The sequence below is a fragment of the Pseudopipra pipra genome, chromosome 1 (assembly GCF_036250125.1).
Source record: "Pseudopipra pipra isolate bDixPip1 chromosome 1, bDixPip1.hap1, whole genome shotgun sequence".
Taxonomy (NCBI): Eukaryota; Metazoa; Chordata; class Aves; order Passeriformes; family Pipridae; genus Pseudopipra; species Pseudopipra pipra.
Genome location: NC_087549.1, coordinates 52,034,130 through 52,060,341, shown reverse-complemented (window position 1 = coordinate 52,060,341; position 26,212 = coordinate 52,034,130). Strand labels below are relative to the sequence as shown.

General features: G+C 39.8%; 1 protein-coding gene and 2 long non-coding RNA genes across 17 annotated transcripts in view; 2 read left to right on the top strand and 1 right to left on the bottom strand.

The window, feature by feature from the left end:
- MTCL1 (microtubule crosslinking factor 1) overlaps nt 1-26,212 on the bottom strand; it is a 103,062-nt gene that overhangs the window by 71,540 nt on the left and 5,310 nt on the right. For all 15 annotated transcript variants that reach the window (XR_010430970.1, XM_064656636.1, XM_064656677.1 and 12 more), the window contains exons 2-3: nt 19,695-19,919; nt 18,152-18,310 (exon numbers count right to left, since the gene is read on the bottom strand). Coding sequence is in view for 14 of the 15 variants with exons in the window: in XM_064656636.1 (XP_064512706.1) it covers nt 18,152-18,310; nt 19,695-19,892 (357 nt within the window). In the remaining variant the exon portion in view is untranslated. The remainder of the gene's footprint in view (nt 1-18,151; nt 18,311-19,694; nt 19,920-26,212) is intronic.
- Nucleotides 10,998-13,200, top strand: LOC135415159 (uncharacterized). Its single transcript, XR_010430974.1, has 3 exons — nt 10,998-11,211; nt 12,815-12,955; nt 13,076-13,200. It is a non-coding gene; the product is annotated as an uncharacterized LOC135415159 (long non-coding RNA).
- Nucleotides 18,285-20,101, top strand: LOC135415161 (uncharacterized). The gene is made up of 2 exons (XR_010430976.1): nt 18,285-18,364; nt 19,898-20,101. It is a non-coding gene; the product is annotated as an uncharacterized LOC135415161 (long non-coding RNA).

Here is a 26,212-nt window from a genome sequence, read left to right as displayed (position 1 = left end):
CCTACCCTATGAAACATTCAAGGACCCACAAAGATGGCCTGTGAAAAGGGGACCACTAGATTTTATATAATTCCTGTCCAAAGGATATGAAAACTTGGAGGACATTTTTTAACATGTTACAGTGAACAAAAAAAAGAACTACACGTATCTCTGCATGGAGCTTGATCCCTCACTAGATTTCCAGTCTTCTCCAACCCCAGCACAAAAAGTGATGCCAAACAATCTGTGCTGAGCTCTGCCACACCATATCCCTCCCTACATGTCCTGGAGAAGGAGGCGGGCCTAAGTCTGGCACTGAACAGCAGCTCTTCCCTTGCACAAACCCAGAGCCCAAATCCCCTCAGTGATGCTGCAGTCCACTAGTGACTGCAGGTGATGCATCTATTCCTCTCACATACCTACCCACACAAATCCTGTTTGCTTCAACTTTGCTGGGAAGGTACAGAGCAGCACTAAATCCTATTTTACTACAGTCAGGATAAGGCTTATACATCCATGATGTAGAGTAAACCTTGCTAAAAAGGCTTATTAAAACCATGCACCATCTAAAAACTGGACTCTCAGATTTCCTAGAAACTCTGTAACATTTTCCTTCCTTCATTTGCCATTGGAAAAAAACATTAAAAGTAAAGACCTTTCAGTTGAATTACTGACTAGATGTTCATCTAGCAGTTTCCATTAAAAAAAACTTCCGTAAGTAAGCAGCAAGATGATATATCCCACTGTAATTTATTTTGCCAAAGAAAATTCACACAAACCACTGCATTATTAGGATGGACTATTTTTAATTAAAGTTCCTGAGGAAAAGATAAACATCAACTAGGAAAAGCCAGCCATGCCTGGAAGCTATATTGAGAATAAGAAAATAAAATGCCAAAACACATTACAGAAATGGACATTTGACATTTGAATGAGGATTTCTAATAGCTCAGATGAAGGAAGAACATGAAGCTGGAGGTTCAATCTAGGGCTGATTCAGATGCAATCCCTTCTGTTAGGGATTTATAGCTGTGAAGCTTCTCAATATCAATAAGTATGTTTTTAGCAAGGTTATGCATATCAGACTGAGAGACACCTGCATGTTCCCTTTGGGAAGCAAGTTGGGGATGATCATTGACAGTGTCTGACAGAAGAAGCTTCTGCAGGAAATCCCTTCAAGCTAATGGGACCCCACGTAAATCTCCAAATTTGATGTGTATTTAAACCCTGAATCCAGTGTTGCCTTCATTCCTAAAACTTGTGGTAATATTTGCACTTGTATGACAGGTCTGGTTGCTCACTTCATACAGATGCACGCCTAGTCTCCTTTGAGTCTCCCTAAATCCTTGCCCTTCAGTGACAATCATGTAGCAGCGAGATTCACAGACTGGTGACTTGTTTATGCTGTCTACCCAACAAGTTTTTCTGTAATAGCTTCTGCCTCCGGCAACCCTCTGTGCCAGTATAAAAGTCACTTTGTCTTAGACTAGGGGAGCAAAGTCAGCAGCAGAAACAATTTTTCTACAGTAAACACCGAGAAGAAATGATGAGGGTTTAAAGATTGCTGTTAAAAGCTGTGATTTGGAGGGCAGCCAATGAAAGGATACTCAGTTCAGGCAGAAGCTCTTTAGGCACACACATGTACTACAATCCTAATCTGAGAAACAAAATAAATATCAAGTTGCTTTCAAACATATGCCTGAACAAACTACTCTAGTTGCAGTTAAAGAATAAGAATTCATTGCATAGTAGTTGGGCCTTGAAGACCACTGGCTATCCTTCCTCAAGAGATCAGGAATAAACAAACAAACAAAAAGTAGTGTATGTTTTAAATAATCCTGTGCCTTGCTTTCTCCCATCAATAAACCTGTAGTAAATCACACAGAGAATTCCATGATGGAATTTATTAACTTTTGTGAAATACAATAAGGGTCTTTGACTGAAAACATTTTGATAGTCCTAAACACATTAATAAATGTCAGCAAACACTCTGAAGTATCTTCTTTCATTTTTGTGAGTATGAAAGAGCTACTTGTACTTTAAGCAGTTATATTGGCTAAAAATTTGTGTAAGACTACTCAGAATTCTTACATACACAACAGCACTGCACATTCATGAATTTTTTTCTCAAGGACCGTTTTCTTTCCTGCATCTGTAATACTAACCAATGGTACTTCAAATTTATTTTTAGCATGCGGTTTCTTCTTTCTTAATTTATCTTTTCTCACTACTGGAACTCGGTGGAGACAGTCCTTAAGCTCGACAGCATTAGCAGTGAATCTACCTTGAGCCTGAAACGAGTCTCAAGCTGATATTAGATAGGGCTTATTGGATGTGGCTCACCAGCAGTTTACATGTGGCTATTCCTTGCCACACCCAAATATGAAAACAAGGCATCAGTATCTGTTTACACCATTGCAAGAAATGCTATAAACATCATGAGATCATCACAGGAAATTCACATATTAAAAATGTAAGGGAATTAATAATACAAACAGAGGAATGTTTCCAGGCAAATAAATTTCATAAAAAAAGAGAGGGGCAGCGTCTTCCAACCTCTGTTGCCTTAAAGAAGAAATGCCAATTACAAATTAAAACCAGAGTGCTTGTATTTCATTAAGATGAGGAAGGAAATTTTGTCTGCCTTCTGATAGCTGTTTGTGCCAGCCAAAAATGAATTTATGGTGTAATTGAAATTACATTCATTATGCTGACACAACTTATCATGTTTTATATCTGAAAGAGCTGTTCTGTTTCCACAATCCCACCCTTTGTAACATTACTTTCTAAAAATCTGGGCATTAAAATCTCCTTTCCTCTCCTGGTTCCCTTTCATGAAAACTCTGCTGACAATTGTGAGACAAAATACAGAGGATGCACACAATCATCTCAAAACACTATTAAATCTTCCGACAATTAAGACATACTTTCACTGTCACAGGTGAATTTTCATTTTGAGCTCCTGGGTCCAGTGTCTCTCATCTAGCAAATGCTCCAAAGAAGAGTAGAAGAGGGACAGTAACATGCAGCTGATATATCTGTAAGTAGGGAAGCACCATGCATCTGCCCCAGGCACCAGCCACACGGAGGATCAGGCAACTGCAAGAGGAATATTTGTACATGTAGTTCCCCCTGATGCTCAGGAAAGAAAGGAAATGAGACATCTCTTCCATTCCTCCTGGTAAACGAAAGAATTATCTGCTACCGAAGGCAGAAGGTGGTGGATTGGCTGGTGCCCTCAGATGTGTAATTGTAAGGTGCTACCTCCACTGATTACAGCAGAGAACAGTCGATCTGTGCCAAGGAATACAGTCTGTTCAGCAGAACCTTTTCTTACTCTTGTTTACGAACAAGCCTTACTCCATGCTGAGATTTCAGGACTGGTAATCAAAAAGTACACTAAACAGATTTACCTTGAAGGTCTGCTTGATCAAAGAGGAAGCCCCAGACTCTGCTTTAAGTACCATTTTCAAGAACAGAAATACCCTTTAAAAGTCGAATGCTCAACCTCATCTAGTCCAGATTTTAGTTTGTTACCTGTTGCCACATTGCTGAGCTGACAGTCTGGAGTTGACAAAATCGTACCACATATGGAGAAAAGGGACTGTGTGGTTGCTGGATGCCACACTGTATGGGCAGGAGCAGGCACGAGACTCTAATCAGGGGGTTTTAAAGCCAGCTGTTGGGAGTATCTACAATTACAAGATACAAGATATTGATATTTTATCTGGCTACAACCAAAATACTTTATTAAACCTCAGGCACTTGTTTGGTGTTGAATATCAAACCAAAATAGTGAGAGCTTTGATGCAGACATCTTAGTCTGAAGGATTCATTAGGTCTTTAAGAATAATAAACAATTTGAGACAGAAAAAAATCTCTTAATTCAGCAGTCTGCTTCTGGAGATTGTCACTGTTACCTGTGAAGGCTTGATTTGCCTTCACCACAGAGCCATCTTCTCTTTAAAAACTGCAGACAGACAACAATCAGACCTTTGACTCCTCCAAGGATCCAATTCCCCTACCTCCAATCCCTTGTAAATATCTAAGTGTTGTCATCGGTTTCTCCCATATTTCAGAATTTCCATGAACTGAATGCTAAACTCCTCTAAAGCTTAACACGGACATATTTTTCCCTACTTGGCCAGTAATTTGATATTTTACTTTGCATTTCTTCTTCATCTCACTCCCCAAGGCTGCTTTTGTAACACACACTCAGTCATTAAAAAAAAAATAATTTTGCAATTAAAGAAAGAAAACAAAGTAAAAAGCCAAAGAGTTAATACCCCATGAGCTTAAAAAAAAAAAAAGAAGAACCATAGGTAGCTACAATCATTCTGACATCTGCTCACTTCTCATCAAATTCTCCATCTCCTATCAAACTACCAAAGAGGAAAAGATAGCTTGTCACTGCTATGCATGTTATACAGGCAGAGTCTGACTGCCTGGCTATGATAGCTAGGAGTGCTGTCAAAAAAAAACACAACTAAATGCACAGTCACTAATGATTTCATTACGGTAAATCTTTCATTTGAAAATAATAGTCGGTACTTTAATGGAGAAAATGGAAACTTAATAAATCCTTAATGATTCCTAGTCTTTTTTATGCTAGCAGTTTTACATGGTAAAAACAATTCTTGGAAATGTCAACCTGCCAATCTGGTTTAAGATTTTAAACCTTTATGAAGAAATTCATAGGGAGACTAGAAATATTTCTGTTAATGGCTTTGTTTGAAATGTCTTGATTATGGATAATCAGCTATGAGTAGTTGCAACACAAGAAGCCCCTGAATAAAAAATTAAAGCCAAATCAGCAGTATCTCCAGGCTTTCTATTCCTCATACCTCATCACAAAGCTCCAAGTGGTTACTGCCACATCCTCCTCACCCAGCAGTTCTCCTTCTGAGACAGGAGTAAAATGAGCCTTTGGTGGTGGGCGATTTATCTGAACTATTTCCTCTCACGACTGTCCAAGAGGAAATCTCATATTCTCCCCCTTCTCCTCTCTGAGCTGCCAAGTAAAACTCAACTCCAGGACCTCAAAGCAAGAGCTAGAGCAGCCAAGGGAGGAGCCAAATCAGTTGCAGACCAGGAAAGGGATGAAAAGACGGCTTCAATTTTAAAGACCAGATTGTAATGTAACAAGAACGACAATCTTTGCATCCTAATTAGTGCTCCTGTTCCCTTCAATTATGTCACTGATGACCTGGAGTAAAGGTGCCAGGATCCAAACAACATTCACATTTAAAACCAGTTAACAGACTGTCAGGTTCAGTTGTGAAAATGCCTTTATTAGTAACTGGTCTCAGTGAATCCTAGAACACACTTGCAGTTTTTATATACTGATAATTACATGCTGGTTGGTTTAGGAAACTGAAGATAATGTGCAGAAAAGCTTTCTTTTTCCCTCTCTCTTGATTTGTGTTCACTATGAAAAATCATGTAGTAACGTTGCAAAGGCCTTTCTGTAAATACCAGACTCTTTGAAGAGGTATTGTAGTTCTTGTGCAGCATTTCATTGTGGATACCTGTGGGGTATTCTATCCATAGTCTTTCTCTTGCTGTTACTTCTAAGGAAAGCATCTGTGAATACATGAAGTGTGTGTGAAATGTCGATGCAAGCATTGCTTGTCCTCCAAAGGCTCCCTCTTCCTTCCCTTTGACTAAGAAAATTACTGCCAAATTTTCTCCTGATCGTCTTGTAGCAAGGAAACAATACCAAAGTTCTCTACAGTGTTTATTCATACCCACTCAGAAAGACAGCAGTTCTTGTGATGTACCTCTTTCTTCCAGAAGCCCAATAACACAAAACTATGTTCAATGACAGGCAGCTGCAGGAGTGGCGATGGTTCATCTTCCTGTGAAGAACCACAGGAACGCTTTCCATTTTTTAGATTTTACCCCCAAAGAATACACAATTTGGTACCTATGTTTATTCTTGCAACAGCTGTGGCCAAGAGAAGCAAGAGATCTCTCCTAATTTGTGTTACTTGAATTACAGTCTCCTCTATGGTTGTGTGAACTGCTGGACTATCCACTCAAACAAAACAGAACAGGCACAAAACTTTACCCAAGAGAGAAATCAACACTGTACAATCAAAACCACCCTGACTTTAATATTCACTGACATATTGTTTTCCATTTTGTTTGGTTTTTGCACCTATTGCAGTCAAGACCAGAATGGAAGTAACCAATATTCCCACCAAGGGAATGTTCTTGCAGTATTTTCAAGGAAATTGAGAGCAGGTGGAACCATAAATAGAAGAAAATACTTCCTGTTTGAAGATTTTTGCGCTTGCCTGAAGCCCTGACCTAAGGGAGCAAAAAATTCTGGCAGCAGCTGTAAAATAACTTTCCAAATGGTGAAGCTCAGCTCCCCGTGCCAAGGTGTGTCTGAAGTCCTGCCCATCCCAGCTGCCCCTAATCTCAAGGGCTGTTTGCATATACTAGATAATTGTGTGTTCAATTTAGCATGCACATCTGCAATATGCAGAGGAAAAGCCTAAGGTGAAGAAGGAAAGGCACGAGCAGAAAATGTGAGAATCCCACCAAAGAGGGACCTGTAGAAGGGGAGGGAGGAAAGCTGATCTCTTTGGCCGTCTGAGGAGATGCAGGACACCAAAAGGGAGGAGTGGGGTATGCTGGGCTTTTCAAAGATACATTCTAACTCAGCTTTTTTTTTTTTTCTTTTTTTTAAGGAAACTAAAACCTTAATGTCTTTTTCCTTTCCCTTGTGAAGGTAATCCAGAAACTACAGTCACATACCCTGACAGCTGACCAGAACAGTGGAGAACATGAGAGCTGTCCTTATACAACTATGAAACATAATGGTCAGCTTACAACAGTGAGCTCCTTCCCACAAGGGATTTCCACCATTTCACACCCTTATAAGTAATGTAGAACCTGCATTTCAGTTTGTCCTCAAACTGTTGTGGGAACCTTTCCCTATAATTGCCCACAGTTTATGATACCTGTGGCAACAAGCACTACATCTTCTAGTTTGGGAATAATCAGCAAATTAATAAAGTCATCATAAGCATGGCAATGAAAAAGCAGAAGTATTCCTTTAGAAAGGAGGGCCCTGGGAACTGCCAACCTGTCAGCCTCACCTCTGTGTCCAGGAAGATCATGGAACAGATCGACCTAGAAGCTGTGCTAAGTCACACGAAGTACAGGGAGGTAATTTGAGACAGCCAGCATGGCTTCACCAAGGGTGAGTCCTGCCTCACCAACCTGGTGGCTGGATGAAGTGACTACATCAGAACACAAAGGAAGAACTTCTTATGTTTTCTATCTACACTTCTGTCAGGACTTGACACGGTCCTCCACAACATCCTTCTCTCTGAATTGGAGAGATATTTATTTGATGGGTGGACTGTTTGGTGGATGAGGAATTGGTTGGATGGTCACATCCAAAGGGTAGCGGTCAATGGCTCAATGTCCAAATGGACATCAGTGACAAGTGATATCGCTCAGGGGTCTGCACTGGGACCAGTACTGTTTAATGTCTTTATCAATGACATAGGTGGAGGGATTGAGTGCACCCTCAGTAAGTTTGCAGACAACAGGAGGCTGAGCAGCGCAGTTGACATACCTGAAGGATAGGATGCTATCCAGAGGGACCTGGACAAGCTTGAGAAGTGGGCCCATGTGAACCTCTCAAGGTTCCACATGACCAAGTGCAAGATGCTGCACTTGGGTCGGGGCAACCCCTGGTATCAACACAGGCTGGGGGATGAACAGATCGAGAGCAGCCCTGTTGAGAAGGACTTGGGGGTGCTGGTGAATGAGAGGCTGGACATGAGTTGGCAATGTGCACTTGTGGTCCAGAAAGACAACCATATTCCAAAAAAAACATGACCAGCAGGCTGAGGGAAGTGATTCTGCCTCTACTCCAGTCTGGTGAGACCCCACTCTGTGGTCCTCAGCACAGAAAAGACATGGATCAGTTAGAGAGAGTCCAGAGGAGGGCTCCGAAGATGATGAGAGGGCCGGAGAACCTATCCTATAAAGACAGGCTGAGAAAATTGGAGTTGTTCATCCTGGAGAAGAAAAGACTCTGGGGAGACCTTATGGCAGTCTTTCAAAATTAAAGAGGTCTTAGAAGAACAACAGGGACACACTTTTTAGTAAGGTCTGTTGCAATAGGACAAGGTGTAAATGTTTTAATCTAATAGAGGGTAGACTTAGATTGGACATAAGGAAGAATTTTTTTATGATGAGGGTGGTGAAACACCGGAACAGGTTTCCCAGAGAGGTGGTAGATGTCCCATCGCTGGAAACATTCAAGGTCAGACTGGGGCTCTGAACAACCTGATCCAGTTGAAGATGTCCCTGTTCATTGCAAGTGGGTTGGACTAGGTGACCTTCAAAGGTCCCTCACAACTCAAGCTATTCTATGATTCTAGGAAGGACCAGACTCCTGAAAACTGAAAGGAGAAATGAACAAAAAAAAAATCCTCAACTACTTTTTATAGAAAAATATATTCTACGTGATTAAAAACATTAAAGACAAAAGCAACTTAAAGGTTTCCAGATTTGCATCTGCCTTAGAACTGTTTTATCTTATAATTTAATTACTTTATTCCCTCCGTCATCCCTTCGAAGTCTGCTGGTTTTGATACCACTGAACTCAGGGATGGGAATTTATCCTGAACTCTGCACACAGCAAGAATGAGGAGAGCTGCCTTCACCAATGTCTGCACAAGACCCACTTTCTCTCTGTACAGCTGACTGTAGAGAGCACGCTGTAGAGATTGGACTGTAACTATTTTGGAGTGATCCCTGAGAAAGAGGCCTTAAATAGACTAATACGTACATCTGGCAGTCTCAGATGGATCCTTGTACTTCTTCTGCCCACATAGACATCATGTTGATGTCTCTAAATATCAGCACCATTTACCCTCCCCAGCTCTGGCTACTATAACTGGAGCAAGATCTAAAATTTTCATACTCAGATAAGAAAGAATATCTTGTAATGTTTATAATAATTTGTGCTTGAGCTTCCATCTGACAAAATATACAGTAAAAAGAAAAATAAACACAGAAATCAGAAATAATGTACCCATTGGGGCAGATTGTGTCATTTTTCTAGAATGAATGAACCACCATTATGGGTACTAAAAGGAACTTCAGGCTTTCTCACATCAAGGCACATCAAACCTAAACTTAAATCAAGCAAAGGTTTTGCCATGCTTCCTCCCACAGAACATATACTGTCTCCTTCCCAGGCATTTTTCAGCAGGTTGAGTGTAGGAATGGGGTGGAAAAGCATGCTGACCTTGCAGTGAGCTCCCCGCTGATATAACTGCTGAGAATACCAATGGGAGTGTTGGGATCACTCCTATGGGGATGAGAAAGGGGCTGAAGTACTGCACATGCCACTGGTTTGGCATGGATTTGGTTTTTGAAAAGAGCAGGATTGGTGAAAGTATCTTCATCTGTGGCACAAGGAAACAGATTATTTACAGGGAGCAACAAAATGTGCTGATTTGCTTGAAGACTAACAACTGCTTAATTCCACCTCTTTGCTACTTAAACCCTTTTCCTGACCTGCTTGCACCAACTGACTCAATTTTTCCCTTCCAGGGGAACAGAGAACTTCTTGACAGATCCAGGCAACGCGTGGCGCGCTGCCAAGTTGGGCTGTCTTTCAGCCATTAAGGCTTTGGACAGTGGAGCCAGGCTTACCTGCAAAGTGCCAGGCGTAGGGAAGGGGGAAAGTCCAGTGCCATAGCATGTGGCAAAGCAAAACTTGCCAAGAGGGTCAGATCTTTCCCCCTCATTCATCCTCTGACAGCTTGAGTAGTGCGATGTTAATAATTCATAAGTTATCTGTGCAATAAGTTACATTCTCCTTTTAAAAATAGAGCTAGAGAAGCAAGTGTAAATAATTAATTTCAGAAGAGATATAATCAATTAACCCTTTCAAAGAAGGACAAAAATCTATAGCTCTGGATTTTTTTCACCTTCCTAAGCATTTCCGGACAGTGCCGTCCCCATGGCTGCCAATGCGCCAGTGCAACACATATTCCTACGTGCAGCGTCATCATAACAAAAACCACAGGCAATCTGGAGAATTTTTTAAGAAACTATGCATCTCACAAAGCTCCTCTTCTCACCCTGACAGACTGTCTCTTCCTCTTTTCCGTCCCGCTACCCAGAGCTCCAGATGCTGGGATGAAATTACCGGCGATGTGAGATGAAAACAGTTGGTGCCTGCTCACCGTGAGCCAGCCAAGGGGTGGCAGTGAAGCTGTGCCTCCCAGCAGTGGTGGCACTGGGTTTGATGGTGATGTCAGTTTGCACTGAGTGCCAAACAAAGGGAGCTTTTTCACAGGTTTATATACCCTTTCTCCTTCAGCTGGAGCTCCCTCATATGCTCAAGGCTATATTCACTTAGGATCTGTGCTGGCTCCTCTGAGCCCTGGATGGAAAGCAGGAAGGGCAGGGATGAGATGTCTCCGAAACTGCAGTGCACTGGTACCCACCTCCACCCCAAACACTGCATACAGCATGATGCTTCCCCCATGAATCGTTACCAGATGGTGGCTGATCTGAATTTCACCAGAGTGGAATGATATGGGATATTCCTAATCAGCTTCAGAGTACATTTAGCTGTGGATATTCTAGCTTTAAATCACAGCTTCTGTTCGCAGAACAGCAGTATGCGGCAAAAGTTTGCTTGTCCTGAAACAGTCTTGCCCACACCTTGCCAAGAAAAGCAAAGAGTACTGTCTTCACGTGGGACTTATGCCCCAGCTGAAACATGATTTAGAATATGGAGAGCATACAATAATTTTTTAGCCCCAGAACAACGCTTGAAGGATTTGCTACCAATATTTTGCAAGGGTTTGCTGAAGAAAACCTTTAATTATGTTACGGATAAATGAAGGGAAGGACTGAAAAATAAATTCATATTTTTCAAATGAAAATGTCACAGAGGCTACAGTTTGTTTGCACTGTCACTGCTGAAAGCCCATGTGACAGACAGCAGGATTATTTTTGGTAACTGGGTGGAGGATGGGGAGACTGATACACAGTTGGAGCTTCGTAGAGGTTATCTCCACACCAGTCTCTGCTATTGAAAAAGTAGCAGTCTTTTAGCTACCAAAAGACTTCTGCTATGTAGTAAGAAAAATGCATGATCAATGGAGCATAAAGGAATTTCAGTTACCAGAAAAAGAAGGTATCCTTATAATTAGCCAGTACCTGGACAATCACGCAGCTATGGTAGGTCATTTTTCCTGCTGTAGCTGCCATCACTTAAACATAATTTCTCCATATGCTAAAGCTAGGTGTGGTCTTTAAAAATATTTGGGAGTAATGAAAGGGGTGAGTTAGCTGAAGCCTGTGTCTGGGTTGAGGTGATCTGCTCAGGCAGAGTAACAGAAGAACAGAGGGGTTTGAATGTGACAAAATTCTGGATGTGACCAGCAGAATCGCTATTGCTTTATCTCAAAATCACTCACTTCAAAAATTATAATTGGATTTGAAAGTAGTGTTAGTAGATTGCTGGCAAGTGTGGAAAAATAGCAAATACCTAGAAAATAAAACACTAGCCAAAGCTTGGTGGCAATTTATTTGGTAAATCATTAATTCAGAGGCAGATACTGTTTGGGGAGGGGCATTTATAAGCGTAAGAGACCTTTATAAGCATAACAAATTTTCAAAACATTTTGAAAATTTCAGGTGTTCTTTTGTTCAAAGATATTTTTATATTTCTAAAAAACAAAGTAGGCAGTGTATTAGAAGTGTATAATATAATTACTTTGAAAAAGAAAAAAATCATGTTACTGAGTTTGCTTCCTAATTATTATGTTTTTCTAGTCCAGCCAGATCCATTCCCATGTGTTCCCTCCACCCTGTTTGTTGGTACCGATAAGGGACAGGCCATTTCACTATCTGTGCAGCTCCTGAAATGCCATAACAAGTATAAATCATTCACTGTGGTTTAGGTACCAACTCATTATTTATCACAGTAAAAAAAAGATACTGGAGACAAAATGGTGCTGCGGTAAAACTTTCATGCAGTTAATGGGGTAAGTTATGATTATTGCACAAGACTTCATTGCTTATAACTGTCACAAGCACTAAGTTCTAAGAAGGGTTATTGAGTCAACATGGTGTTCTTGCATAGTCCTTTTAATGTTGCTTGAATCTTGCCCTGTTTCTCATAAACTTTCCATCACGTAAACTCATTGATAGCTAAAAAAAGTCATACCTTACAAAAATCAAAGATTTCTCACAGTATAGCCCTACTTCAGTGAGTAAACTTCATTTGACAAATGATTGAAAAACATTATGGGATAGATTAATAAACATGTATGAAGTCCTAGCTAATGAAAATATGGGTAATGTTTTATACAAACAAGTGTGTTTTCACTAAAAATAATTTCTTCACCATTTGTGTATCACTTCACACCATATCTGTATATTTATATAAGAGAAAAAAAGAGAAAACGTGATTTCAGATTGGAATAATCACACTTTACACTCATGTGGCATATATTATGCCCTACTTATAAGGTTCATAGCAATGAAAATCAGAGTGTCACACTCAGCTCCAAGGAGTAGCCTCCAGATTTCATTTTGCTATATTATTTTTATAGAGCTGAATTCTTCCCTCGGCAAAATACTCTCCACCTCTAGTGATGTTAAACAGAGTAGTGCACATGCACTGAGAAGCAAAATTTTTCTCTAAATAATATGCCTGAAAGACATTTCATCTTATCTTCTATAACTATCAGTTTTATAAGCTTCTGAATACACCTTTTCACTCTGTTAAAACGAACAGATATTTTAACAAAAAATTTTCTTTGACTCTTAAAAGCAGCAGTTCTTGAACTGTGCCTTGAAAATCAGGTGCTGCAGGGGAGGAGGAGAGAGTAAGCTTGGGCATCACAGCATCCCCATTAGCAAGTAAGCCTTGGATGAAAGAGCCTTTAGGGATGCCACTGCCCTAAAAAGCCCACAGGTAACCTGGGAAAGCCCATTTATAGTATGTACTGGTTTTCATCTCAGTCTGTGTCCTGGAGACATGTGTTGGAGACATTACTAATGGACAGTGGATTTGTACTTCTCTCCTCTCATGCAGAAATGAACGGGAACAGTATTACTTGACTTCCCATTTTGCGTCTATCCTTCTTTGTAAAAACACCAGTGAATGTGAGCTGCAGCCATAATTCTCCATCAACTAGAAGTGATTTCCTGAGTGAACATGCCCAGAGAACAGCACTTGTGTCTCTAGTGGTCCCAACAATCCGGAGGCCTCAAAGCACAAATGATGTCAACTGAAGTTAGGAGCTGACCAAGAAAATCTCAGTGTCACATGGGAGGTGGCTGCTACGCCAGAGGTCCTTGCAAGACAGAAAACAACACCTCTGGTTGCTCCCCCTCCAGTTCTTTTGCTGGCAATAAGAGAGGCTGTCACCTGCTCGGTACAACGAACACACAAGAAATAAATGCCCCTTTCTTCCCAGTTACACAGTTCTCACTCTTTTCTTGCTAAACCATTTCACAGTACTTACATCAAACTTTCAGCAGCTGCTACTCCTGACCTTATTCCTCCCCTCTCTTTGTCTGGTCTGGCAGGGCTATGCTTCCCCAGCAGTGTCAGTGCTGCCACAGCTCTGCCTCTTCTCTCTACGCTGGCTAATGCCAAACCCAGACAAAGGACATGAGAAAACACACAATTAGCAGCTGCAAATAAGCAGCTGACTCATTCTCCCCATGGGGAACAGGAGCAGGTCCTGCTGCTGTCTCATGTGCCATCTCAGTGCATTTTCTACAATAAGTAGCAAAAATGGTCTGTTCTTCCCAAGGTACAGAGTTTTTAGAGAAAGGATTACTCTGAGAGGTATTGCTTACAGGGCAATTAATGACCATTGTACATAAGGGCACTCAACACTTGCCAAGCATGACTTCATAGCTGTTTACACTTACACTAAAAATAGATCATCTATTTGGGAAATATCTTTCCAGAGAAAATATAAGGAAGAAGTTCCCTAAAGATGCCCTGGTGGCTCCAAGGAAATGATGTTTTGGATGAGTCAGATGTTGAGTGGAGATGTTCAGTTCTCAAAGAAAATCCACTTGCTACTGTCAAGCCTTTGAGAAAAGTTCTGGTTTGTAGATGCTCAGAAGAGAGTTGCTAAGGATTTTGCATTGGTGCAAAGGAAAAGAAATTTTGGAAAAAAGTGTTCTGAATGCTTGGCAGTTGGTTGACAGAGAGAAATTCTTAACATACACCAGTATTTCTCAGGAGATGCATTAGGATATTAGGAAGGGGGAAATGACAGTTGCAGAGATGTTGCTGAGGTAATTTGTTAGTGATGGAGTAATTTTTTTTTCTCTCCTGGCAGCGTATTGACTCAAATGGCAATGTTAATAACCCAGACAACAAGAGAAAAAAAGCAAGCAAGCCTTGGCAGGGATATGTGTACTTACTGAATCTGTGAGGGCACACTGCCTTTGCTTCTAAAGTTGTAAGGAGGAAGCAGCTTTCGTAAGTCACAGAAAATCCTAGCAAATTCCTAGAAGAGATCATTCTCAGAGACATCCCAGGATATGCTACAAAGAAGTGTTCACAGCAGTAGGAAAACTCTGAAGCTCTGAAGGAGAATACTGCAAAAAAAGTATCAGACGGCAGCCCCAAACCAGTTGAAAAGTTCATAGGAAAAAAAAAAAGAAAAAGAAAGGGAAGATATGAAAAAGGAAAAGTGAAAAAGTAGGTGAATGTAATCATGGAAAAAATTCAATGAACCACAGTGCTGCAGCAGTTTGACTGAAACAGAAAAACCTAGGACAGTCAGTAAAGTTAAAAAATATTCAGTGAGAAAACATTATTACCCAGTGAAAGAAGCAGCTTCAAAAGAATCAGTGGAAGTATTTCAGGAAAGAGTAGCAGATGATGAACCTACACCGTGATAAACAAATAATATCTTAAAAAAATCCATATGAAGTATTATGGAAAAGAAAGCACCATATAATCTTTTGGCTAACAGGACTGAAAAAAAAGGAAGTAGAGTGGCATGAGTAAGCAAAGTGAATGCCAGGATACTGATGAAGACGTTCAGAGAAGAATGATGTCTAGCTGGAAGACATCAGAATTGGATAAAATCCACAAGCATTCATTAAACATCCTTAGCAATTCATATCTTAGCTCAAAACACAGGAAATGCAGCAAAAGGCTGAAGGGATAGAGCACTCTTATAAAAAAAAAAAAAGTAAAAACCAAAGGGAAACAGGTGGCATTACCCTAAAAAACCTGTAAGTGATTCACTGATTATGTGACAGCTCCTTACAGAAACATTCAGTGAAAATCAGAATATTTTGATGATGGGGAGTATTTGCAGATACCAGAACAAAACAAGAGTTTAGATGTGGTTTCGATAGATTTTGATAAACTTCTGCAAGTATGTCATGAAATGGGAATCCAGAAGCATCTGGGACTGGGGAGGGAAGTGCTTTAGCAGCAGGAGAGAGAGGGGAGGGGAGACTGTGAAGGATTATTTGCAAAGGTAAGACCCACTGAGAAATATTATTTAGTGACAAAGAGGAAAGTCTATCTTATACCTATTTATTACAACAACTTGAAATTACATGGTCAGTAGGAGGCAAAAAAATAATTTCCCAGTTAAACCTGTAAGGCTTCTTTCTTAAGGAAATAAGAATTTTATTTAGATAGAATGAGTCTGTATGCATTTTACACCAAAGAAATCCTGTTAAAAGTATCACAGGAGATGAAAACAGGTACTGGGATAAAAAATATGCAACAGCACTAAACATGATAAACGTTTGAAATTCTTCAAGACTAAAGGTGGTTTTAAAAAAGAGTGGTTTTCAGAGATGTGTACAATTACTAAAGACATTTCAGCATGCAAAACACGTTAAAGGTAATTAACATACATGCCATCTACTGCAGTGAGAAACTGAACCCGAGGGAATTGTACAGCAGACCAAAGCAGAAACTAGCACTGAATTAAGTAATAAACATGAACACGGATGTGAGAAAACCTTTTTGTTGATCAGAGGATGATAAAGGAAAAGGGCTGAGAATAGTCAAGGATATTACAGGAAATAAGCATATGTTTGCAGTGAGCTATATCAGAGAGTGAATACTGTCTAACTGGGCCTCAGGCAATGCTCTAGGACTGGTTAGGAAAAATGCTCCTCCTAACTGTCAGCTTTTAGATAGACAAGATGCATAGTCAGCATGGATTGGGAAGAAGCTACATGGCCTTTGGGTCACTTTTCTCCTGATATATAAAGCACTAGCTTTCCCTCTGGCATGTCTGTAATACGCTCCTTTAGAGCTTTGTACATATTAAATGTTTCTAAGAAGGCATTGCTTCTGGTAGTTATTTGAACACATCTTGAGTCAAGACTAGTTTCTTTTTTTTTAGCAATGTCGACAACATTGCCAACACATCTGACACACATTGCTGTGTTTCTCCAGCTTTTGGCTCATCTGTCCCAGTATGACCTGTCAAGGACTCAAACCTCCATCTTCTCACCTACTGTGACCTTGTGAAATTCTGACTGCCGGAGAAACCACAACTCATGGCATGAGAAACCAAATTATCTCTACTGCTACTACTACTACATCTTATGATCCATTTTATGCCCTGCTGTATCTCCAGATCAGAAGAATGCATCCCATCATTCTACCTGCTATCTTTCCCTTTCCCTAGCTCCCCTCCAGCTGTTGCCTCTTAGGGTGCAAAGCCCGCTTCGAAAGTAAGGGTGCATTCACTTTGCTTCTCAATGCAGCAGAGAAGCAGCAGAGTCAATGGAGCTTCCCAGCATGGCTAGACTGTAGCAATCTAAGCAGCAAGGCAAATTCAGCCTGGTTAGAGCTACCTTGAGACTTCAACACTGATGGAGCTCTTTTTTCCCCCACTGGTCACCCACAGTTTAATTTCTCAAACTGCTTAATCTCAAAGATGACCAAGCAGTACTTAGTGGACCTGCATGTTAATCAACAACAAGCAATATGTTCAGGACTGTCAATGAGATGGTATTTTTGTACAGAGTACAGATTGCAGACCCTGTAACATAGTATTGTCCATTAAGCACAGCATTCACAAATAATATTGAGAAAGAAGAATAGCTAAAACATCATGCAGACTTTATCCTTTGTGTCAGGTTCATAAGTAATCTAAGCAACCCTGATATTTACACCAGCTGATGATCTGTTCTGTTAGGTACAAAATACTCCTAAACTCTTGCACTGGACCACTGATAACTCAAACGCAAGAGAATTAAATAGGTGTTGTCCTTATAAAACTGAGCCAGGCTTTGTGCCAGTTGACTCGCAAGCAATGTTTGAAAGATTAAAATAACACATAATTGCACCAGCTCTCTAAATCTGACCAGGGCTCAGAGGATAAATGCCTTACCTCATTACGTTTAAATGCTCTATCTCAATCTGGTTTAAAACAGAGCAGAGGCTGTGAGATGTCAATCTGCTGTACTGTTAAGAGAACAGAAATACTGCTACACATTGGGATGTGGGCTCCAGTAAAGAGCCATGTTTAGTATTTGGCTTTCCTTTACTGTCCCCTGCTCCTCAGCTCACTTGCTTCCAAGGATCATCACTTCACCCAGTATGACTGTGTGTCAGCTCCAGTTGAAATGATCCCTTTTCTCAAGAGGCAGCATTTCTGTGCCTGAAGTGCAATGTTATTTATACATAACAGACCACATTCCTGCTGCCTAGCTCATGCTGGTGGCTCCCACTGTCACCACTGAAGAGTACCAGCCAAAACGGCGGCTTGCCTATCTGAACCACCCTCTCAGAGACAAGTCATGCACACCTCATTTGACTTTCAAGTAGGTGGAAGTCCCAGTCTGTGCAAAGGAGAGCCAGAGCTAGCTGGAGTCAAATCAAAGGGTTTTGCTCTAGTAGGAAGAGAGGTTTTAAGAAGGCAATTTAAAATGGGACAGAAGCCCTGTGAGAAGGCACAGACAAAAGCCACATCATCCACATCTCTATTGCTTCTAAACTATCACTGTATTTGGGACATGTAACAAAGGAGATCTTTTGAGCAATTGTACAAGCAATATTGGAAAGCATTTCATGTAAGATCTAGTCTAAGACACCTGTGCATCAAATTTCCCATCTAACCCACCAACATTGCTCTGCATGCCTTTCCTGACAATTGCTTACCTCTTTTAACTTGTCCAGCTCATTTTGCAGCGTCTGCTTGGATACTTCCACCTCAATGATTTGCTGCCGAAGGACTTCATTTTCATCTTCTGCTTTCACACGCTTCTCCTCCACACTCTCCAGCTCGTGGTGCAGTCTGACAGAAACATCTTTGGCTACCTGATCAGAAGAGCACAAATGCATGAAGATCATCCATGGGGAGCAACAGCTACAGTATGTAGCATATTACAGCCCTAGAAAGCCAAGAGATTTTTAATTCAATTATGACACTGTTGATGAAAGCCTCCGAGTCTTCCAAGTTCCAAAATGAATACTCATTTCTAATAAAGAAATCCAGAATGAAAATACGTTTGATTACCCATCTCCACATTATGCTAAGGCAATGTCAGAACAGTGGGAGGAAACAAGCAGATACCAAACCTGCCCATCAAAGTTCCAGCATATCACGTAGACAAAGCAAAAGATAGGAATTGTGCTGCAAAGCTGACAGGTCATCGATCAAAGCAACATCCATGCAACAGTCATCCACCCAAATTTTTTGCTCTAACAGCAATCACAACTAGGCAAGAGTGATATGAAAGCACAGAAATATATGATAGCTTAGGTTTTCTGAGTCCAGCCTAACAAGGATAGACATATACTCCAAAAACATTTGGAAAGGTGATACATCATGCAAAACGATGAATTATGGAATCACAACATATATACAATTATATAAGGTTATAATTTGGTTTTTTATCATAAAAGACAAAATTAGGTCTGATATTTTAAAAGGTTTGATGACTTGATGTGTTACTTTCATTTCCACTGCTGACAACAAATCGTTCCAATTTCTGAAGATTTTATGTTTTGCATTTTTAAGTACAAAATGCTTAATAATTCCAGTGGCAAGCAATCCCTCTCTACAGAATGTATTTTAAAAACAGCTACAAGATAGCAATATTAAGAAAGATGAAACTAGACAAACATGATGACTATACAAAGCCTAATTTGGTCTTGAAGGAAACACTTCTGAAAAACATAAAAGCTGTTTATGAATATTATTTTTACAGGGATTTGTGCTTTTATGGAAAGAGCATTTTGATTCTCTCTCTGTCTTACTAAAATACTATAAGTCTGTTAATGTTACAAGTAACTCATAAGACACTAAGAAATGCAGCTTTGACTAGTTTTTTTTAAGTTACTTGGCATAAGCAAGAAGTGAAAAGGAAGGAAACAGCATGGATTGGAAAAAGGTATCAGGTTTTGTTTATACAGTATTGAAAAGCTAAGGTTTTCAATAAAAAAAGATCCTTTAAATTTTTCAAAGGCTTAAATGTAACTTGACTTTCTTTTATTTTGAATCTAAACACATGTTTTTTTACTCAGTGACACATCTTTTTATGATGATAAGTTTAATATTTGTTCTCCACCACAGCAGAAGGAAATTGGTCCTGGCACTTGGAGAACTACTGCTTGTTTCATGTGTCACCCTCACTTCCATTGCAAAGAGCCACATCACAGTCTGCTCTCTTTTGCTGTGTATATGAATCGCTCAACCCACCTTTAAATCTTGTTCCAGGCTCCTAATGAGCTCTCCATCCACATGGCCTGTTTGTGCAACTTTCAAGCTTTTCTGTTCTGCTTTCCTGAGACGATATTGCAGAATGCGGCAATTCTTGTTTGCCCGGTCCAGCTCTCGCCGGAGCTCCTGCAGCTGGTAAACATCTTCCTCTAAATAGCTGTCACGCATTTCTTCCATTTCAGCCCGAAGTTCATCCAGCTCATCCTGTGAGAAGTCAAAACAGTGCTCCATCATACCTCTAAATCTCACCCATGGGAGCAAAATAGGAAACATGCTCGCTAGGATACCATATTAATGGAGTGATACAGATTGCAACATGCAGCTCCAGAAGTCACAGGAACAGAAGTTTTAACCCAACATTGACTAATTAAACTGAACTAAATCAATGAATACTTGCCATATCTCTTACAATTGCTTTAATAATAAAAAGCAGACCTTATCTGTCTCCTGATACAGGTAACATCTTCATTTTACCCTCTCCACTTAAAATTAAAAGTGCATAATACTTTATCACTATTTGAACTGTTTCCTTGCTTTATTGAGACTACAGTAAACCTACTTAACCAAGTACCTCAGCATTTCTGTGAGATGTGCCTTTTTAACAACCAGCATTTCTCAAAAATGAAATTGTCTCTTGAAAAATTTAATAAATCTTTATACTATGTACTGAATTGCTCCATATGAAAATGCTGTCCCACCTGAGCCTAGCACTATGCACAGGCTTCATGACACAGGCTGTGTGCAGGAGAAACTGGGTTTTTGTTGTGTGCACACACATTTCAATAACAGGACCACGGGGACAGAACAAAATCTGTGCCCACGGGAATAACTTGGTCATTCTTTTCTGGGCATCATGAACTGCCCCAATTCCACATTATACCATGAGTGGCACATGCACGCTAAAGTCAGATTTAAAGATTTGCGGCTGAACAGGATAAGCTCCATCATTCCCATTTGTTTAATCTGTGCGTGACTGAAGCTCCAGAGCTTGAACTGCTATAAAGTCTTCCAAACACAGGGGTACAAGGTATTAAACTACTGGATGAGAGAAAAAATATGACTCTACAATCTTTGAACAAAGTCGGAGGGAAAAATCAAGAAAAAGAGCCGGGACAAGAATATTTGAAATGAACTATTAATTTTTGTATTTGATGACTTGTATTTATACTGATTTCTTTAAAATTGCATTTGCTATAAAGACCAAACTTTCTGTGGAAAAAATAGCTTAAAGAAAATTCCAGGAGAACTGGCACTGGGGTTAGCTGCATTGTCACCTCACTTCAGATACGTAAATGACACTTGAAATACCAAGGTTGTCTGGAGAGCATTTCACACTTGAAATACCAAAGGTGGCAAGAGAATATTTCACACTTGTCTCAGGTGGAGAGGGCACTGCTATGAAGTTAGTACCCTTGAAAAAGCCCCTCTCCCCCTGACTGAACCATCCCTGGCCAGTCCCTCCATGAACAAATCTGCTACACTCTCCTGGCAGTTCTCTCAACCATTCCCCCTTACCACGCCCTAACCAGACTGATGTATTAATCTTGCTTCACTGGAGCTTTGGTAACAAATGCAGGGCAGATATTGTCTCTCAGGAGTCCTGACCAAAGAAAGATAGGTAGAATTTCTTTAGCCTTGTTAGCATAGTTAAGTTAGAATTACAGAACCATTCTTACCAAAATCCCACGCATATATAAAATCTCCAGTATTTATACAGCTTTGGTTTAATTTCAGTAAGTTGAGACAGCATAAGCCAAATTTTGGGTACGCACAAGGACAGTTATTTCCAAAATTAAAACTCTGGGCTCACCAGCGAGGCTTTACTCCACCAGTACAGCCCACCTGGGACTCTACACAGTTCTGCCTAGATGCTCTGAAAGGACAGAGAGGTTTTCTCATAGGCCCACTATATCACTGTACATTCTCAATATATTCAGATTTCTGCTGCAGGGGCATCCTGTCCCACAGTCTCCCTAGGTCAGGTGCAGGAGCAGGATATTTGTGTGGATGGATAAGCTGAAGGGTTCTGGATCATGCTCACACCATACACTGTCTGAGAAGGAATAGTGTAAACATAGTCACCACGGTTACCCTTGCAGCCATGACATCCTTAGAAGTTTCAAATATATTAATTAAGCACAAACAGCAGACAGCAAGGAAGCAAATGAGCTCTGCAGACCCAACCCAGCAGGATTCTTTCAAAGCAATTTAAGGTCAAGGCCCTATATATATACTCCTCCTCAGGACACAGCCAAATACTCTAGCCAGTTTACAGACAACACACTGGTGAAGTTTTGCTAAGTGATGCATATTTTAAAAAAGAAATATCTAGCAATGCATACTTGAGTGAACTGGGGACAAGATCTACTTTTCTTTTCTATGAACACACATCACTACACTTCACATATATAGATACTTTCAAGAGTTAAAGTTTACCCAGTGAAGATAGAGACACAGAAGAAAATGTCGAGGTTTTAGAAACTGATTAGAGAGTAGCAGTGGCTTTTGAACATAAGAAAAGGAGTACACTTTTGCATTGCCAGTTTATAAAGTAGGTATTTTGGCTTAGGTACTTATATCAGTACAGCCCTCTGGGATGAACAGGATCAGAGTTATTTCTTAGGGATGTCTGCAGACTCAGGCGTTGAATTTACCTCCACTAGATTTGGGCTCAATTAACTTTTTAATATCATCTTCAGAATGTTAATGCTAGATTAGTAATTTGGTTGTAAATTAAAATTCTGGAACACAAATCCATAATAAAGAAAAACAACTGTCACCACCAAATTAATGGGATCTGGTTTACAATCTGATGCTTATGTTTAAGAACTAAGCAATGACTTTCATGTATAAAGTGGCCTGCAATTATAATGTTATTGCTTATCTCAAACTTCCTTCTTATCTTTATCAGGTTTTGTAATTAGTAAATCTGGTTGGTTCTTAGAGACAAATAATAAACAATATTTGATTTCAAAGCATTTATTGCAACCAAATTTGGAAAGTAAAACTCACATAATTTTAAACAACCCAATCCCTGAAACAATCATCCCATTGAAACTGAATATTCCCAAATTCCCTCTGTGGGCATGAGAGTTCTCCCAGCCTTAAAAGTCACTGTGTCTGTTGGTTAGAGACTTGAATCCAGTGTCTTTCCTCCCACCAAAGAAGTTCCCCAAAGAGTTGTGAGCAATGTTTCAGGAGATAGGACAGTCTTTAACCTCCTGGAAAATCAAAGTTTTCTCAATCTCCCTTATCAGCACAACTCTGATAAGTTAGTAATTTTTATTTTTTTTTTTGCTATGCTTGCCTCTGGTTTTGGTTATAAATACCAGTTTGCTTTTCTCTAGTGTAATTTTGCAGATAGACTAAAATTTATGATACAATGAAGGAACTGTACTTTAAAACCTCACACAGTTCTCCTCTCAGATATTTTTTGACCAAACTGAACTTCTTTTCCACACTTAATTTTTTTTCTGCTCTGAAACCTTTCACATAGAACTCAGACTGTGTTCCAGCCCCTTGTATTTAGACATACAGCACCGTTTGGAGGAGCTTTAAAACAAGGCACCATACACACAAACACAAGGGCACAAACAATTTTGACTGAATAAGGAGCAGAAACCTCACTGTACAGGCTGCACGCAGCGTCAGCCCATTTTCTGCTATATTACGGCAGTGATTGGGGCTTGAAAGTATATAGTCTGTCCAGCCCAGTGAGAAAAACACCTAGATTAAATCAGACAGATTAAATCTTTTTGAGTAGCAGCATGAAGTCCTATTTTTATATCTTTATATATATATACATATATATATATATATATGAACATGTCACTTCTGGAAAATCAGGTTCAGATTTTGTATGTCAATCAGCACACAATTATGGCTACTGGAATAACCTTTTACTCAGTTTAACATTTAGTTACAATGAAGACATAATCTTGTTTTCAATACAGGCCACAAAAGCAGTGAAAAGGGTTCGTAACAGCTTATTCTCCTTGGAAAGTACTTGTGATTCTGCCTTAGACACCGAAACCTTATGTTACCATCTCTGGAGTCAGAACTGTTACAATTGGACCTAGAAAGCCAGAACAGTTTAAGCTTCTCTTCTACAGCGATCCGTGCACAGAAAATGAAGGAACCTAAATTAAAGATCCGTGGAGGGGAAAATTATAACTGAAACTATGATGGTCCTAGTTACTAAACTGGCAGATCTGCTACTTTGAAGGAAAACATGTCAATCATTTGCGAAATCAAAGGTAAATGCAGCAAAGCCAAAACCTTAAAAACACCAAATGTAATAGTTTGCAAAAGAGGATGTTCTGGCTGCAAGGCAGATGGAAATACCAGATAACCCAAATCCTTGACTTCATTAAAATGTATTGTTCTTATTACTATTATTATCATGAGTGAGAATTAAAGCTCTCTCTCAGGAAGCATTGAGCTTCATATTGTGGATTTTAATATTGTAAAACTGAAGAAAGAGATCAGAACAGGCACTTAAAAGTAATTACAACAAACAGGTAAGAAAGCAGCCATCCCTCTTTGTTCATCTAAAAATGGAGAGCCTGCTCCCTTCCTTAAACAGGGAGGACCTGCTCCAGCACCCCAAAGTGGCAATTGAAATTGGAAGGTTAAGTGCTGGCACCAAAAGCTTCACTCTGCTGTAGATTCCTGTAAGGGCTGAGAGCCTCCTCTTCATCCCTTTTAATTTAGTGGTAATTATGCGATTACTTTCAATAAGAACAGCACCAGGCAGAGAGTCCTGGAAGAAAGAATAGATTTTTTTCTAAAAAAATAAACTGCTTTTCTTTCCTTATGTCACCCTGATCATCAGAAAAAAACAAAAGGAAGTGTGGGAAAGAATATAATTTTCTAACTGGCAGCTCTTCTCAAACTTGCAATAGAAACCCAAGTTGTACCAGCTCCTGAGTCTAACTGCTTATGATTTCAGGTGCTTGGCCCAAATGACTTCCTAATCTCCAGCTGTTTGGAGTGTGATAGGAATAACCCACCTGAGATTCATGGCCCTGAACACAGGGCCATGCTTAAGCAGCTGATTTTTGCAAGATTCCTCCAGACTTCATTGCAAAAGCAACAAAATTAGGATTCCCTATTTCCTTGTCAGTCTACCAAGCCTAGGGTCACCTACCAAGGTGAACTGACTGAAAGAGGAAAGCCTGTGTGCAGTTTCCATCACTGTGTAGCCCAAATACATACTTATGGGTCATTTCTCATCTGAACTGTGCAAATTGAAGACTTGCCTGTCAGAAGAGAAGCCATTATCTCATTAATACCTTTACTGATGACATGCTTGTTTATTATTGATTTAATTTATAATGAAGTATAATTATGGATAAATTATAGGAATATGTCTTGTTTATGATTCTTGGGAAGGAAAAAAAAAGAGAGAGAGAAAGAAAAAGAGGCAGGTCATGTAGCTATTACTCTAAGTAACCCATTGTCATCTGAGTCATTCCCACTGAAATGACCAGGAATACTTGCACAACTAATGGGCTGTGTTTACCGGCCAGTCTGGTTATGATCCAGGTTTGAAAGTAAATTTTCCAATCATCTCCACCAACTGCACACTCATTCTGCCCGCAGAGCATGCAAGAAACAGATTCCTTCCAAAATGAAATAAAGGCAGACATACACTCCAAGGGTGCACCAAATTTGCTCCATTATTTGAGTCCTCTGGACAACTGTAAAATATATGCACAATGGGGATGTTTTGTTCAAGCAGCTAGACTAAATGCACTCCAAAGTAAGTCCCCTAAACTGCATATAAAGACAGAGGTAGGGGCATCAGCACCAGTTGCATTTAGGTCAGCCTGCTGATCTACCCTCACTGAGCTGAACTACTCACTAAAATAGAAAAAGCTCTTAGCTCAAGAGCATGAATAGAAACTAAATAGTGGAACCTAACAATTAGTTGAAAAAAAATTAAATTATTATTAGGGAGAAAAGATGTGCAAAAAAATAGCATAAAAAATACACATGGATATTGGATTCATTACTATGTGTTTACAGTTACACATATTAGCAAAGTATTTAGGCTCCAGTGAATTAGAACACATCAGTGTCCAGAAGTTTTATAGTAACTCAGAAATATCTGCAAACTAGGAAGATGAAAACACACAAAATCAATAAACTGTATAGTATTCAAGAAAATGCAAATGAAGGATGAAATTCAATTGTCTATGTAATGAATGTCTTTATTAATTTAGCCAAAAGTCATAGGTATAGATTATGTCAGGACTATTTTCTAAATAGAATATTATTTAGTATACATTTAATGAAATGAGGGGAGAGTGAAGAAGGGAGGAAGAGTGGAAATTATGTGGGTAGCTGCTGTTGCACTGGTGAATCCAGAGCTTCTAGAAAGTCCTTGATAAATCCAAGATTCATGAACTGTGATTTTACATAATCTCTGTTTTTGTATTTTAAATATCTCAAACTGTCTGTACGTAGGAGATGCTGCTGCTAAGGAATAAACA